The sequence below is a fragment of the Thamnophis sirtalis genome, unplaced genomic scaffold (genome assembly GCF_051295495.1).
Source record: "Thamnophis sirtalis isolate CommonGarterSnake01/CBP01778 unplaced genomic scaffold, rThaSir2_p1.2 scaffold_9, whole genome shotgun sequence".
NCBI classification, from domain to species: domain Eukaryota; kingdom Metazoa; phylum Chordata; class Lepidosauria; order Squamata; family Natricidae; genus Thamnophis; species Thamnophis sirtalis.
This window is the reverse complement of record NW_028261389.1, coordinates 3,879,325-3,896,208: the sequence shown is the minus strand read 5'-3', so window position 1 is coordinate 3,896,208 and position 16,884 is coordinate 3,879,325. Positions and strand designations below refer to the sequence as shown.

General features: G+C 45.6%; 1 protein-coding gene across 1 annotated transcript in view; it reads right to left on the bottom strand.

The window, feature by feature from the left end:
* The window catches only part of CHCHD3 (coiled-coil-helix-coiled-coil-helix domain containing 3), a 31,150-nt gene extending 20,428 nt beyond the window's left edge, over positions 1-10,722 (bottom strand). Inside the window, exons 1-2 of the mRNA XM_087722679.1 lie at positions 10,575-10,722; positions 5,732-5,837 (exon numbers count right to left, since the gene is read on the bottom strand). Coding sequence (XP_087578805.1) covers positions 5,732-5,837; positions 10,575-10,658 — 190 coding nt within the window. The 5' untranslated portion in view covers positions 10,659-10,722. The remainder of the gene's footprint in view (positions 1-5,731; positions 5,838-10,574) is intronic.
* Positions 10,723-16,884: the final 6,162 nt, after the last annotated feature.

Sequence of the window (16,884 nt, the reverse complement as noted above, 5' to 3'; positions counted from 1 at the left end):
GGCAAGAAAGGTAGGGAAACCGGGCAAAACTCATTTGGCGAATGTTTTGCTGAGCAACAGAATTGAACCCAAAATTTAGGGTTTTAAGGAGGACATTTGCCCCATTTTATGACTTTTTTGCACAGATTTGTTGCATATTTGGAAGAATAGAATAGAGAATAGGATGGAATAGGAATAGGAATAGAAGATAGGATACAGAATAGAGAATAGAGAACGGGATGGGATAGGAATAGGATGGGATGAAATAGGAATAGAAGATTGGATACAGAATAGAGAATAGAGAATAGGAATGGGATGGGATGAAATAGGAATAGAATAGAAGATAGAATAGAGAATAGAGAATAGGAATGGTATGGGATAGGATAGGATAGGGAATAGAAGATAGAATAGAGAATAGAGAATAGGAATGGGATGGGATGAAATAGGAATAGAATAGAATAGAGAATAGAGAATAGAGAATAGAGAATAGGAATGGTATGGGATAGGATAGGATAGGATAGGATAGGATAGGATAGGATAGGATAGGATAGGATAGGGAATAGAAGATAGGATACAGAATAGAGAATAGAGAACGGGATGGGATAGGAATAGGATGGGATGGGATGAAATAGGAATAAAATAGAAGATAGAATAGAGAATAGGAATGGGATGGGATGAAATAGGAATAGAATAGAATAGAATAGAATAGAAGATAGAATAGAGAATAGGAATGGTATGGGATAGGATAGGGAATAGGAATAGGATAGGATAGGATAGGGAATAGAAGATAGAATACAGAATAGAGAATAGAGAACGGGATGGGATAGGAATAGGAATAGGATGGGATGAAATAGGAATAGAATAGAAGATAGAATAGAGAATAGGAAAGGGATGGGATAGGATAGGGAATAGGAATAGGATGAGATAGGGAATAGGAATAGGAAGGGATGGGATGGGATGAAATAGGAATAGAAGATAGGATACAGAATAGAGAATAGGAATAGGATGGGATAGGATGGGATGGAATGGAATGGGAATAGAATAGGAATAGAATAGGAATAGGAATAGGAATAGAATAGGAATAGGAATAGAATAGGAATAGAATAGGAATAGAATAGGAACGGAATAGAATAGGAGTGGGTCATATGATCAACCCATTGTATGACCATTATGACATAACAGGCAGGCTCCATTATGGTCATATGTCGAGGACCACCTATAAAATTAAATCTCTCCATGCCCTAATCTACCAGCTGACGTTTATTTGTGATTCCCAGTTCATTTCTCTCTTCCTGAAGGCAGCCAAGTTTCCCTCCAATTGGCATGCAGAGTTGGTAAGCCGCAAACAGTTTGTAAGTCAAACTTCTCACCAGACCGAACCGTTGGCAAGCAATATTCAGCTTATCTCCTTTCTGTGCTATCTAGATTCCTTCCCCCTTCGCTCACTCTTCAAGAGACTAAAATTAATATGGCTTTTCATATCAGGACGGGCTCTATTTCCTATCCTCCCTCCCCTCCCCCAGCAATAAACCCTGGGTGTTTATAGATCTCTGATCTCAACTTTGCATGAGTGTATTAAATCTTCATCTCGGATACAATCGCTAGGTAATTAAAACATCATAGGTAGGTGGAGTGTGGCAGTTATGATATATCAGCGATAACAATTCTATTGTTAGAAGCAGAATAAAACAAAGTTTCGGAAACGATAACTTCGAGTAGACAAAGTTTACTCCTCAGTTATTTTTACTAGGCATATGTACTGACTTTACAGCAATAGCAATAGCAATAGCAATAGCAGTAGACTTATATACTGCTTCATAGGCCTTTCAGGCCTCTCTAAGCGGTTTACAGAGAATCAGCATATTGCCCCCAACAATCTGGGTCCTCATTTTACCCACCTCGGAAGGATGGAAGGCTGAGTCAACCCTGAGCCGGTGAGATTTGAACCGCTGAACTGCTGATCTAGCAGTAGCCTGCAGTGCTGCATTTAACCACTGCGCCACCTTGAACACCTCTACAGTGGTAGAGACTAACTTGATTCTGCACCTAATAGCAAGACTGTTGGTGGCGCAACACTGGAAGAAGGAAGACTTGCCTACAACCCAAGAATGGACTTTGAAAGTCACAAACTTAGCCGAGATGGTTAAAATATCAGCATATCTTAAAGATCACTCAAATGAGAGATATAAACGAGACTGGAAAAAAATGGATTGACTATATACAAAATAAATACGGGACCAAGAAATTCCAGTTAGCCTATGCTTAAGATCAGAAATGATTTAAACTGTTTAAAGTTAGTTCAGTAAGAAGAAGCTAAGGTCAATGCAGAATGTCATTAATTTCTTTATTTCTTTTTTCTCAATAGATTTTAGACTGGGTTAGTTAAAAATCCATACCGTGTACAGGTTCTGGGAAGTCGGGAGGGAGGGAAGGAGGAGGGGGGTTGGGGGGGGTGGAGGGAGGGAGGGGCATACAAAAAAAATTGTACTTCAATGTTTTAATGATTGACGAATGATGAAATATTTGTGTTTTTTAAAAGAAATAAAACCTTTAGAAAGACAATTTTCCTATGAACCTTCTAAACAAGGTTAGTAAAAATCAGCTGAAATGAAAAGACCTATCATCTTTTTTTTTTGTTCTAGCCCTGGAAAAAGAATCACATACCGTATTTTCAGAGTATAAGACACTCCGAAGTATAAGACGCACCGAGCTTTTGGGGAGGAAAACAAGAAAAAAGAAATTCGCCTCTGCCTCCCAGCAATTGGCCTCCTAACAGCCTGTTTCAATTTTAGCTTCAGCACAGCCTGATTAGCACAAGCAGCTGAGTGTGTCAGTTGGATCGGCCTCCAACAATCAGCTGTTTCAGGCTGCAGGGATTGCCATTGCCTATTGCCGCCTCCGTGCTTTCGGCCTCCACATCCCGTTTTCAGTCTCCGCAGGCCCCATTTTCAGCCTGTTCTAGGCGGCAGGGAATCAGAATGGGCGGGAAATGAGGCGCGTGGAGGCTGAAAACAGGATGTTTTCGCGCAGAGGTGGCAACAGGCTATGGCAATCCTGCAGCCTGAAACAGCTGATCGTCGGGAGGCCAATCCAACCAACAATCAGCTGCTTGTGCTAATCAGGCTGTGCTGAAGCTGAAACAGGCTGTTTGCTGTTTGCTGCAAGGAAGCAAATTGCTGGGAAGCAGAGGCTAAAGCAGTGGTCTCCAACCTTGGCAACTTTAAGACTTGTGGACTTCAACTCCCAGAGTTCCTCAGCCAGCTTTGCTGGCTGAGGAACTCTGGGAGTTGAAGTCCACAGGTCTTAAAGTTGCCAAGGTTGGAGACCACTGGGCTAAAGGATAGGGGCTGGTGGGTGGGCGGGGCTACATTCGATGTATAAGACACATCCACATTTTCACCCTCTTTTAGGAGGGGGGGGAGTGCGTCTTATACTCCGAAAAATACGGTACTTCGAAGTTCTTATGCCAGTGAATGATTTTAGTACATTTTACATTACTCAAAAAAATTGGGAAGCTCGAAAGAAGCGGAGCGGCTTCCAACATCAATAAGGAGGTGACCCACAAATGGGTGCGAATAAACGAAGAAAAGAAGTTTTGCCAGGCACGTTTTGCGACTTGAGTTTCTGTGGCTCCAGATCGACAGGCCCGGCACATGATGTGCCAGATCATCGTGGATCAGACCCAACCTCCTTCTTGGGAGCTGTGAAAAGTGTGTTGAGAACTTTCCAGGTCTCGCTTAGGGAGGCCCTGCAGAGAGAGCTTAAAAATAAATAGATCTGCTTTCTCTGGTGCCAGGGCTGCCCGTCCCACCTTCCCTGGGAATGTGACAGATGCGCCTGCCCGTCAGAATCAGGGGAGGGGAGGGATGACCTTGGGACGCCCACAGGATGGACGACGAGAGGGCAAAGGTTCATTCTCTCCAGAAATATGGGGAGCTTTCTGGAAAGAGTCGTAAGAAGGGGAGAAAAAGAAATACTTGCGAGATTCTCTTAGTGTAACCTCATAATAAAGGCAGGAGGATCATCCTGAAGGACTGTCCCTGAACCAGCATCCTTGCTCTTCCTCGTTTGTCCATAATCCAGATGGACTCTTCACCTATTTGTAGGCCTAAATTTGTTTAAAAATACTGAAACAGAACCTGGGGAGATGGATTTATGATGTGACAAGGAGTTGGTCAATTAGCCCTGGGCAGCCCTGGCTAAGGAAGAGTCAGTTGACTCCCCACCTGTTGAATTAATCCACAAAGGGATGGGTTCACACAACATGTTTGGCCAAATCCAAGCAGGTCACATAACGGCTTCAGACAATGATTGAACACCTCACAGTCTGTGTTTGTGTTTGTGTTTGTGTGTGTGTGTGTGTGTTTGTGTGTGAGAGAGAGAGAGACAAAGACAGAGAGAGACAGAGAGACAGACAGAGAGAGAGCCACACAGAGAGCAAGAGACAGAGAGAGACAGAGAGAAACAGAGAGAGAGAGAGACAGACAGAAAGAGACAGAGAGCAAGAAACAGAGACAGACAGAGACAGAGAGCAAGAGACAGAGAGAGAAAGAGAGAGAGACAGAGACAGAGAGAAACAGAGAGAGACACACAAAGACAGAGAGAAACAGAAAGAGAGAGACAGAGAGAGAGACAGAAAGAGAGACAGAGAGGGAGAAACAGAGACAGATAGAGACACAGAGAGCAAAAGACAGAGAGAAAGAGAGACAGAGAGAGAGACAGAGAGAAATAGACAGAGAGAGACAAGAGAGACAGACAGAAAGAGAGACAGACAGAGAGAGAGAGACACAGAGAGCAAGAGACAGAGACAGAGAGAAACAGAGAGAGAGAGACAGACAGAAATAGAGCCAGAGAGAGGGAGAAACAGAGACAGACAGAGAGACACAGAGAGCAAGAGACAGAGAGAGAGAGACAGACAGAGACAGAGAGAATAAGACAGAGATAGACAGACAGAGAGAAAAAGAAAGAGAGAGAGACAGATAGAATAAGACAGAGACAGAGAGAGAGAGAAACAGAGAGACAGAGAGACAGACAGAAATAGAGCCAGAGAGAGGGAGAAACAGAGACAGACAGAGAGACACAGAGAGCAAGAGACAGAGAGAGACAGACAGAGACAGAGAGAATAAGACAGAGATAGACAGACAGAGAGAGAGAAAAAGAAAGAGAGAGAGACAGATAGAATAAGACAGAGACAGACAGAGAGAGAAACAGAGAAAGAGAAACAGAGGGAGAGAGAAACAGAGGGAGAGATACAGGGAGACAATCAGTCATAGGCCAGGAGTAAGTAGTTCTCAGATTGTTTTAAATAGAACCAAATGTTTCACAGGAAGTCCTCGACTCATGACCAAAATTGAGCCCAACTTTTCTATGGCCAAGCAAGACAGACAACCTTTCTTGCCACAGCGGCTGAACTTTCACCCTGTGGGGAAGCCGCAAGAGTCACAAGTGGGGGAAACAGTCAGAAGTCGCTTTTTTTAGCGCCACTGTAACTTCAAACAGTCCCTAAAGCAGTATTTCTCAACCTTGGCTACTTGAAGATGTCCGGACTTCAACTCCCAAAATTCCCCAGCCAGCGAATGCTGGCTGGGGAACTCTGGGAGTTGAAGTCCGGACATCTTCAAGTTGCCAAGATTGAGAAACACTGCACTAAAGGAACAGTTGTAAATCAACCTGGATTAATCACTTGAACAAAAACAATTTCCGAATTGACATAGAAAGGACCCCCATCTTGTCCTGAAAAACACAGGCCTACCTCCGACTCCACCGATGGAGGTATGACTGCTGGATCCCAATTTCTTCGGAGTCTTTCCGCCGGGAGAAGACGGCTCTTTCATCCGCTCAATGACATTTTCGGAGAGCTGAAAAGAACACACACCAAGAGTTTGATTTATTTATTTTTTCAACCGTCTCCCCGGAACATATATAATTCCCACGCTACTCCTGGTATGAAGCTTGAGATACAAGGCCTCCTTACGTTTAATTTGAGCTCTTAAGCCCTAAAATAGCTTTTGCCCAAAAAAAAAGACATATCTGGAGAGGCGTTTAAAAAATCTTATAATGTATTTTTTTTAATCCGCCAGCAGGTAAATGGAAATGGATCAAGAGGCGATTTTCCCGCATCCTTCAACCTTGGCTAGCCTTTTTCGCCTTTCAAATAAAATAGCATTTTAAAAAGGAGAAGGCGGTAAGAAATTTTCTGAGTCTAAAACGGGACTCGGGATAGAAGCTGGCAATCACTTGGCTGCCAAAAGTTTTAAAATCCACCGTCCTTCCGGAGCCAACAGCCCACAGGAGGTAGCCCTATAATAAAGCCACTGGCAAGGATAATATTTTCTCTGGCTTTTTTCCTATGGAGAGGTAGGGGAGATTGAACACTTTTCTTCCAAGAAACACAGAGGCATATGTTCCTGAGACAGCAAAAAAAAAAAACATTTAGTCCCCAAAACTCTCTTTTTATTTCAACGGCTGTGAATTATTTTCATTCACAGCCCGTAATGAGTCACAAATAGTTTGTAAAGAGTCCGACAGAAGTCTGCCAAAGTCTTTCGGGAAAAGGCTGATAAGCACCCACCTTTATCTCCCTTGAAACACTGCCAAAGACCGAATTGGCAATTAGCTTTGCAAGGCCACACGGAGCACAGAGTCAAAACGGAGCTTCGGAGTTTAAACCGACCAGCATGAACAAAGTTGCTTCCTGCAAAAACTCACGTGCCTTTGCTCCACCTTTATGTCTTATGGGAGGGGCCAATCATCTCCAAGCCTTACTCCCGAGTTGCCCCTTTTGTCTCAACTGTTCTTGCCTTTTGGCAGCTCTGCACACGCGTGCACTGGGAACAGGCTCCACCTGTTCCTCTGCCTCGCTGATGCCCACCAAGGCTTGAAGAAATGTTATAATTTAAAACTTGAGTTAAATCTTGGAGCAGATTTAACTGTGAGGAACAAAGCTTCACCCTCATGAATTGAACTAATTGTCTCCTGCAAACTCCACTCCCCTTTCGCTCCTCTTTTTTCCCTGTGGGAGGGGCCATTCCAGTGGTGGGTTCTGGATGCAACCGGTACAGTGTAACGGGGCCTGGCGTCCACCACATGAACATGTGCAGCGCACGCATGCAACACCTCCACGACGCCCCAGCTACTCAGCGGAGCGTTGCGCGGAAGCGCCGAAGAGCTCAAATACAGGTAAGGACGGCAGGTGAGCGGGTGGGTCCTCCGGAGCACCGTACAAGAACGGTACCCCGTGCTCCCGGCAGGCACCGGTACGCCTGTATCAGGGCGTACTGCCTGCAACCCACCACTGGGCCATTCAGCGTCCACTTGTGCCTTTACCTCCGAGTTGACCCTTGTTCCTTAGCTATTCCCTTCCTCTGGCCACTCTGAGTATGTGCACACTGGGAACAGGCTCCAGCTGTTCTTCTGCCTCACTGATGTCTGACTCTGAAGGCAGCTGATAACTGTCGGAGATCCCTGGCTGCCTCTCTGCCTCCGACACAGAGCCCTCCTCAGAGCCTTCCCCAGACTCCAGGACTGGCCCAGGTTCCTCCCCAACCTCGTCACTATCTTAATCTGCCACCAGTTCTGCAGGCCACAGCAACATAGAAGGAAATTCAGGAGTCAAAAGAGCCACTTATTTTGAGAAGCATTGAAGAAAAAGAGATTCCATCCTTATTTTTGGGCGGGGGTGTCAATTTCTTCCCAAATCTTGGGAGAAAGTCTTCCAGAGCCACATACACAAATGAAATAACATTAGCGAAGTGCATACATGGCCCACCCAATACAGGTGGTCCTCAACTTACAACCTTTTGTTTAGTGACCCTTCAAAGTTACGACAGCACTAAGAAAAGGAACCGAAGGCCGTTTTTTCATACTTACGACCGTTGGGGCAGCCCCGTGATCGCGACCAGCTTGGCAACTGACTCATATTTATGACGGTTGCAGTGTCCCAAAGCCATGTGATCCCCCTTTTGCGGCCTCCCGACAAGACAAGTCAACGGGGGAGCCCAGGTTCATTGAACAACCTGGTTACTAACTTATCAACTGCAGTGGCTCACTTAACAACCATGGCAAGGAAAGTCGTAAAATGGGGCAAAACTCACCTAACAAGTGTTTCAGTCAACAACAGAAATTTTGAGCTGAATTGTGGCCGTAAGTTGAGGACCACCTATAGAAGGCTGCAATCCTCCACATGCCCATGATTAGAATACAGGACTCCAATCGCAGCACTGAAATTGGGGTGCTTCTGCTGAAAAATGGGAAGCCTTAACTGGCTCCAGCCGAGTTTTATTTTATTTATTTGTATCCCAGCTTTATTGAACAGAGGCAACAAAACCTTCATCCTCCTATTTCCCCCATAATAACGTCCCTGTGAGGTAGGTTGGGTTCAGAGGGAGGCTGGCCCAAAATCACCCAGCTGACTTTCATACCTAAGGCGAGACTAGAACTCAGTGTCTCCTGGTAATTGGCCCAAAGTCACCAAGCTGGCTTTAATGCCTGAGCTGGAACTAGAACTCACTATCTCCTGATGATTGGCCCAAAGTCACCAAGCTGGTTTCCGCAATAATACAGGGCCCACCAAGTGGTTCGTCCGATTGTTGTTGTCCGGGGTATCATTAATGCTTTGTCAACCATGAAAAACAGGGAAGGGCTTTTGACTACACAGGTAGTCCTCACTTAGTGACTTCTCGTTCAGCAACCATTTGAAGTTACAACATGGCTGAACATATTTATTTATTTATTATTAATTAGACTTATATACCGCTTCATAGGGCTTTCAGCCCTCTCTAAGCGGTTTACAGAGTCAGCATATTGCCCCCACAGTCTGGGTCCTCATTTCACCCACCTCGGAAGGATGGAAGGCTGAGTCAACCTTGAGCCGGTGAGATTAGAACCGCTGAAGTGCAGATAACAGTCAGCTGAAGTGGCCTGCAGTACTGCACCCTAACCACTGCGCCACCTCGGCTCTTGAGGTTGTGGCTGTCGTAGTGTCCCCCCCGTCACAGGATGATGAGTGGGGGCACTTGGCAACCGGCACACGGGCACAATGGTCACAGCTTCCCACAGTCACATCACAATTACTTGTGGTCTTCATTGCCAGCTTCCAGTAAGTACGTCAATGAGGAAACCAGCCAGCTCCTGATGTTGTGCTTAAGGACAGCACGTGATTCCTTAACAACCTGAACTGTCATTGTACACTGAGGATCGCATTTAATATCGTTGTGCGAGGTGCAATGACAATAAACTAAAACTATATAAACCATGCTACAAGCAGCTGGAACACAAAGTTAAGCCATGACCTCAGGACAGCCTACCTAGTCGTATTTCTTAACCTTGGCTAGTTTAAGATGGGTGGACTTCAACTCCCAGAATTCCCCAGCCAGCATGACTGGCTGGGGGGATTCTGGGAGTTGAAGATCACCCATCTTAAACTCCCTTAGCCAGAGAAATTTGGGGCTCAGTATGTAAAGAAGGAAGATTTTATGTGTTGTGTTTGTTTTGAAAATAAAAAATAAAAATATTATTTAAAAAAAAGAAATTTGGGGCTCAGTCCTAGTTGTATTCAATCAATCAGAATAGAGCTGGAAGGGGCCTTGGAGGTCTTCTAGTCTAGCCCCCTGCTCAAGCAGGAGAATCCATACCATTTGAGAAATGGCTGTCCAATCTCTTCTTAAAAGCCTCCAGTGATGAAGCAACAGAACTTCTGGTGGCCAGCTGTTCCACTGATTAATTGTCCTCCCTGTTAGGAAATTTCTCCTTAATTCCAACTTGTTTCTCTCCTTGATTAGTTTCCATCCATTGTTTCTTGTCCTGCCTTCAGGGGCTTTGGAAAATCAATCAATCAGAACAGACCTGGAAGGGACCTTGGAGGTCTTCTAGTCTAGCCCCCTGCTCAAGCAGGAGACCCTATAGCGTTTCAGACAAATGGCTATCCAACATCTTCTTAAAGGCTTCCAGTGTTGGGGCATTCACAACTTCTGGAGGCAACTTCTGTTCCATGGATTAATTGTTCTCACTGTCAGGAAATTTCTCCTTAGTTCTAAGTTGTTTCTCTCCTTGATTAGTTTCCACCCATTGCTTCTTGTTCTACCCTCAGTTGCTTTGGAGAATAGTTTGACTCCCTCTTCTTTGGGGCAACCCCTTAAATACTGGGATGCTGCCATCATGTCGCCCCTTAGTCCTTCTTTTCTCTAGATTAGCTAAACCCAAATCCTGCAGCCGTTCTTCCTATGTTTTAACCTCCAGGCCTTTGATCATCTTAGTTGCTCTTCTCTGCATTTCCCCCCCAAAGTCTCAACCTCTTTTTCTTGTCATCATTTGAGGACTACCCATAATCCCCGCAGGAAGGGAAAAGCCAGCCTTTCAGCGTAATTAATCACCATCCTTGTATTATCATGAGGCCGCGAATTCCGCAGGTCAAGGCTACAGGGAGAAAGCCTCTCCCCCCCTCCCTTCTCCTCCTCCCCACTCCCCTGAGAAGCTTCTCATTGGATGCTGTTGCCTAGGCAACGCGGGAGCCCAACCTCCCCAGACCAACCCCCTCCCCACCACCCCAAAAAGGAACCCACCCACCCCGCTAAGCCGAGGGTCGCCCCCAGCCTCACCCGGATGCCCTTCACCACCGTGATGTTGTCGTTTTCGTCCGCCTCGAAGGTGACCCTCCGGGGAACGCTCTCACCGCCGCCCATGGCGCGCCCGAGGCCGGGTCAAACTGACTAGGCCGCAGCACGGGGGCCCCAAGGAGACTCCAGCTCCGCCCACCGGCGCCCGCCATTGGCCCGCCGCGACTCGCCGCCGCACGCCGGTTGGTGAAGGCACCGTTGCCCTTGGCAACAGTCCGGCCCACCAAGGGGGCGGGGCGGAAACTTTTCTTTCTCCCGCTCACTGGGTCCAAACACTGTATAGGAAACTTTCCCGGAAAAAGCGGGGGGGGGGGGGTGTGGAATGAACCACGGCTCCCCGAATGCACCGCGGTAAAGGCAGATCCTCGGCGCAAGGCAAGCGGAGGAGCGTGCGCGAAGAGGAGCGTCGCGCGGCATTCTGGGGGATGCAGTTCCAAGGTGACTTTGCTAGGAACGCGTGTTCCTGGGTTTGCAACGCCTCTAAGGAATGCAAATCAATAAGAAATTTCTTAGCTGTTTTGTAGACGGGGACAGTGGAATTGGAAGGGACCTCCCCCCCCCCAAGAGTCATCTAGTCGAGCCCTTTGGGATATGCAGAAAAACCAATTAAATCCTAGAAGAGAATATTTGTAGCTCAGGGATAACTGAGAAGGGAGTGAAGTTTGTAGAGAGGAAGAGGAGGAGGGCTGTGGGGTGGAAGGGACCTTGGAGGTCTTCTAGTCCAACCCCCTGCTCAAGCAGGAGAACCTATACCATTTCAGACAACTGGCTGTCCAGTCTCTTCTTGATGGAGCCCCCATAACTTCTGGTGGCAAGCTGTTCCACTGGTTAGTTGTCCTCACAGTTAGGAAAGTCCTCCTTAATTCAAGATTGGTTCTCTCCTTGATTATTATTTCTTTGCAAAGCTTGAACTACAGAATCACAGAAGAACAGAGTTGGAGGGGACCTCAGAGGTCTTCTAGTCCAACCCCATACTCAAACAGGAAACTCTCTTACCATTTCAGACAAATGGCTGGCCGATCTCTTCTTAAAAAACATCCAGTGATGGAGCACAACTTCTGGTGGCAAGCAGTTCCGCTGGTTAATTATCCTCACTGTTAGGCGGTTTCTCCTCCATCCCAGATTGCTTCTCTCCTGGATTAGTTTCCATCTGTAGGAACTTAGCACCCACCTCTCTCCTAGGAAAATGAAATATTAAAAAGGAAGAATATTATTTTTCCCTGGATGAGAAATGGAGAAACATGTTTTTTTAAGGCAGGAAGCAGACTCACTCTTAATAGCCCCCACCCTCCTCAATAGCCCAAAGCAGATGTCTGCCCTTAAGAGATAAAGAGATAGTTAGGTCTATAGTCATAGGCAAATGCCCTCACCCAAGATCCAGCAAAGGAAGGATTAGCCCTCTACCCATCTAGCAACAGAACTAATCACATGGCACCTGGGAAGATTACATCATCACCCAGCAAGGCTCAACCAAGCCTGGGACTCAGGACAGCCTATAGAGTTGCCCCTGCATAGCCCCATGGGAGTCTGACAACCAATCAGAATACAAGCTCAAATTCAAAAGCCCAAAGAGGGCATAAAATCCAGACACTCTCAGCATCTCTTCCCTTTTTTCTTCTTCACCCAACATCTTCAAGGCTTCATGTGGTCCTCCTGTCCACCATTAAAACCATCTTTCCAAGCAGCCTCCCTGTTTCCAGTGTCTTTCTCCCCACTTGGAACTGAACCCAGAAGGACATTTCTTCAGTGGTGGGTTTCAAAAAAATTTCGAACCTACTCTGTGGGTGTGGCCTCCTTTGTGGGAGTGGCTTGCCGGCCATGTGTTTTCTCTCTCTCTCTCCTTTTGTCTCTGTGTCCCTTTTTCTTTTTTTCTTTCATCTCTCTCACTTTTTCTTTCTTTCCTTTTTATTTATTTCTTCCTTTCTTTCTCTTTCTCTCTGCGTGAGTCTGTCTGTCTGTCTGTCTGTCTGTCTATGTCAGTGGTGGGTTTCAAAAATTTGACGAACCGGTTCTACCGAACTGGTGCGAACTGGTAGGAACCCACCTCTGGTTTTCTTCCAACACATCCATTCTTTCTTCTCTTACCTTCTAGTGCTTTGGAAAATAAATTGACCTTCAATAAAAATTCTTTGTGGCAGCCCCTCAAATATTGGAATATTGCTATCATGTCCCCCCTAGTACTTCTTTTGTCTAGACTAGCCAAACCCAAATCCTTCAAACCAGTGGTGAAATTCAATTTTTGTTTTTTTTTACTACTGTGGCCGTGGCTTGGTGGGCGTGGCAGGGGAAGGATACTGCAAAATCCCCATTCCCACCCTACTCTGGGGCCAGCCAGAGGTGGTATTTGCCAGTTCTCAGAGTAACTCAAAATGTCTGCAGCTGGTTCTCCAGAACCTGCTGAATTTCACCCCTGCTGCAAACGTTCATCGTATGTTTTAGTCTCCAGGCCTTTAATTCTTTAAATTCTGATGCTCTCTGAGCTTGATGGTTTTCTTGCAGACGTTTCATTACCCAAACAGGTAAATATCTTCAGTGCTAGAAGGGAGTGGGGTTTGCCAGCTTTTATAAGTAACCAGAGTCATCCTCGTTTTCCTCTCCATAAATCTCACTCCCTTCTTTTATTTTTTTTAAGATATATTTTTATTATTTTTAAACAAAACAACACATACAAAACAAAGCAAGAGCATGTCGTTTGGTTGCAAGTTTTTGTGCATCAATTCTTAAACTTGGGATTAACATCACTGGTTTACATTAAACATAACTGAATGTTTCACTGTCATTGAGCATTATGTGTTCAAATTACCATTAATATTCTTCCATTTGTAACAATCCTTATTTCCTTGAATTCATAATTATCTATCAAATAACAATGAGTCTTTAAAGTATTATAGGTTTATAGGTTTATTTCATTTATATGCCGCCCTATTCCCGGAGGGACTCAGGGCGGCTAACAAACCCAGGGGAGGGGGGTAGTACAGACAAGGCAAAAACAGGATACAGAGAAAATTTAAAAACAATCAACAGTCACACAATTCGAGCGGGGAAGGGAACTCATCAACCCCAGGCCTGCCGGAACAGCCAGGTTTTAACAGCTTTACGGAAAGCCTGAAGGGAGGCAGGGATGTGCAGTCACTAGAGGCAGGGGAGGCGTGGCCTCACCAGTCATGAGGAAAAGGAAAGAATTTTAAAGAAATTTTTTCAAATAATTAAAGCCAAGGTAGTTGCTACCAGATTCACAGTGACTTGGAACAGTGCTTAGTGTTAACTATAGGAGGAGACCAGAGAAATAGGGGCCTCCTGTGCATAAGCAATTTTTCGCCTTTTAAGAGTTAAGCAAGGGTTAACAAGCAAAAGATTTCGTATGCAAAGGAGGCACGTGTTCTCTCGCCTCCTGTAGAGGGCATTTTTAGAGGCTTTTTAGAGTTCTCTGGGAGCAACTAGCTCAGTCTGACTCAGAGCTCTGGCAGAACCACAGTTGCCTTTTCAAACAGACACACACACAGACACACACACAGCTGGATAAAAGTACATAAGCCCAGCTTCACTGATTACAAGTTTGAAAAGGCAACGTGGCTTCACCTGCAATCAAAGGCTCCGATCGAAAGGCAGCAGGGGAAGGGGAGGGATATGGCAGAGGAGCTGCTTTCAAGCCTTTTGAAAATATATCCAATCCAACTTCTGTGTTTGTGTTTGTTTGAGAGTGAGTGTGTGAGTGAGAGAGGGATCCAATTTCTCTGTGTGCGTGTGTCTGTTTGAGAGAGGGGGGAGGGAGGGAGAGAGGGAGGAAGGAGGGGGAGGGAGAAGAAAAAAATGGGAAAACTTATTTTGCAAGGGGGAAAAATGCTGTTGCTTTAAATCGGAACTGAGCATGCCTGGCTGTGGAATTCTGGGAGTTGAAGTCCACAAGTCTAAAAAGTGCCTCACCAGCCATAAAGCTGACCACACGTCACTGCAGGGAGATGAGGGTCTGGATCTCCGCGGGGAGTTCGTTCCAAAGGGCCGGAGCAGCCACAGAGAAGGCCCTCCTCTGGGTGGTTGCCAGCCGACATTGGCCGGTAGATGGAATCCGGAGGAGCCCTAATCTGTGGGATTTGATGGGTCTTTGGGAGGTAATTGGCAGCAGGCGGTCTCTCAAGTACCCAGGTCCAATACCATGAAGGGCTTTATAAGTGACGACTAGCACCTTGAAGCGTATCCGGAGACCAATGGGCAGCCAGTGCAGCTCACGGAGGATAGGTGTAACGTGGGTGTACCGAGGTGCACCCACAATCGCTCTCGCGGCTGCATTCTGGACAAGCTGAAGTCTCCGAACGCTCTTCAAGGGCTGCCCATAGAGATGGGTGATATTATAGTATCACCTATCTCTAGGGAGAAAAGGCAAAGATTAGAACAGAGAATTCCCATTAATTTATAATATATAATTAATTTATAATATACATTCATATTTTCAATTAACCATAATGCCACCAATCATCCAGAATTCCAAGAATAGTTCTCCATTATTAATTATTAATCCATATAGTGGTTAAGTATTGCAAATCATATGTACATCAATTGTTCATTACATCATCATTGGTCTGTTTAATATACAAGTATCTTTCTAATATAAAATGGTCACTACATACAATTATACCAAAGTATTGAAATCATCCCACTCATACATTAATCTCACTCCCTTCTAATACTGATGATGTTACCTAGTTAGGTCACGAAGCATCTGCAAGGAAACAACCGAGCTCAGAGAACACCAAGGACCCCATAGTCCTCCTCCTCTTCCTCCTCTCCCTTCTAGCACTGATGATATCACCTAGTTGGGCCATGAAATGTCTGCAAGAAAAAACATCCAAGCTCAGAGAGCACCAAGGAGAAGAGTCTGCAGTAGAAAAACGTCTGTGAGTTTCATCTCTCGACTTTCGGTGTCTCTTGGGTCCTCTGAGCTCTACCTCCAAGGAAATGAAAACGACATTGTCAGGAGAGTGAACATCTGGTTCACCTGAATCCTGAATCTGGTTGTTCTTTGAATCCTTGGAGCAACACAGCAGCCAATCTGATTGGAAGAGATCAATTCCATTATCAAAAAAAAGGAGATTTAACAGATTGCTGCAAACTCTCTGTTAATGGCGTGTGGGAATGGCCTTGGGAGACCACGAAGATGCTGCCTTAAGGAACGGTCAGATAAGAGACAGCATAGCCTGCAGTCTGCATAAGGGGAGAAAAAAGAGACTCAGAATGGAGTGTCCCTAAATTAGCAATAGCAATAGGAGTTAGACTTATATACCGCTCCATAGGGCTTTCAGCCCTCTCTAAGCGGTTTACAGAGTCAGCATATCGCCCCCACAGTCTGGGTCCTCATTTCACCCACCTCGGAAGGATGGAAGGCTGAGTCAACCCTGAGCCGGTGAAATTAGAACCGCTGAACTGCAGATAACAGTCAGCTGAAGTGGCCTGCAGTACTGCACCCTAACCACTGCGCCACCTTGGCTCATCTTGGGATGTGAAGCAGACGAAGGAGAATTTCAGACTCGTAAGACTGATGTCAGCTTTACGGGGTAAACCAAATAGGAAATAAGACAATGGTTGCAGTAATTGGGTAAGTCTAATTTAATGAAAAGAATAGCAATAGCAGTTAGACTTATCTACCGCTTCATAGGGCTTTCAGCCCTCTCTAAGTGGTTTACAGAGTCAGCATATCGCCCTCACAGTCTGGGTCCCCATTTTACCCACCTCGGAAGGATGGAAGGCTGAGTCAACCTTGAGCCGGTGAGATTTGAACCGCTGAACTGCAGATAACAGTCAGCTGAAGTAGCCTGCAGTGCTGCATTTAACCACTGCGCCACCTCGGCTCTTCAAGGACAAGGGGTGACATGATAGCAGTTTTCCAATATTTGAGGGGTTGCCCCAAAGAAGAGGGAGTCAAGCTATTCTCCAAAGCACCTGAAGGCAGAACAAGAAGCAATGGGTGGAAACTAATCAAGGAGAGAAGCAACTTAGAACTAAAGAGAAATTTCCTGACAGTGAGAACAATTAAACAGTGGAACTCCTTGCCTCCAGAAGTTGTGAATGCTCCAACACTGGAGGTTTTTAAGAAGAGATTGGACAACCATTTGTCTGCAATGGACTAGGGCTTCGTGCCTGAGCAGGGGGTTGGACTAGAAGACCTCCAAGGTCCCTTCCAAATCTCTAATTCTGTTAATTCTACTTTATTGTAAAGCTACCTTAACAGAATCTGTGACTAAACCAAGTTCTTAATTGCGCACCACCCAAAATCACTCTGTGGGGGGGGAAGGGCAGT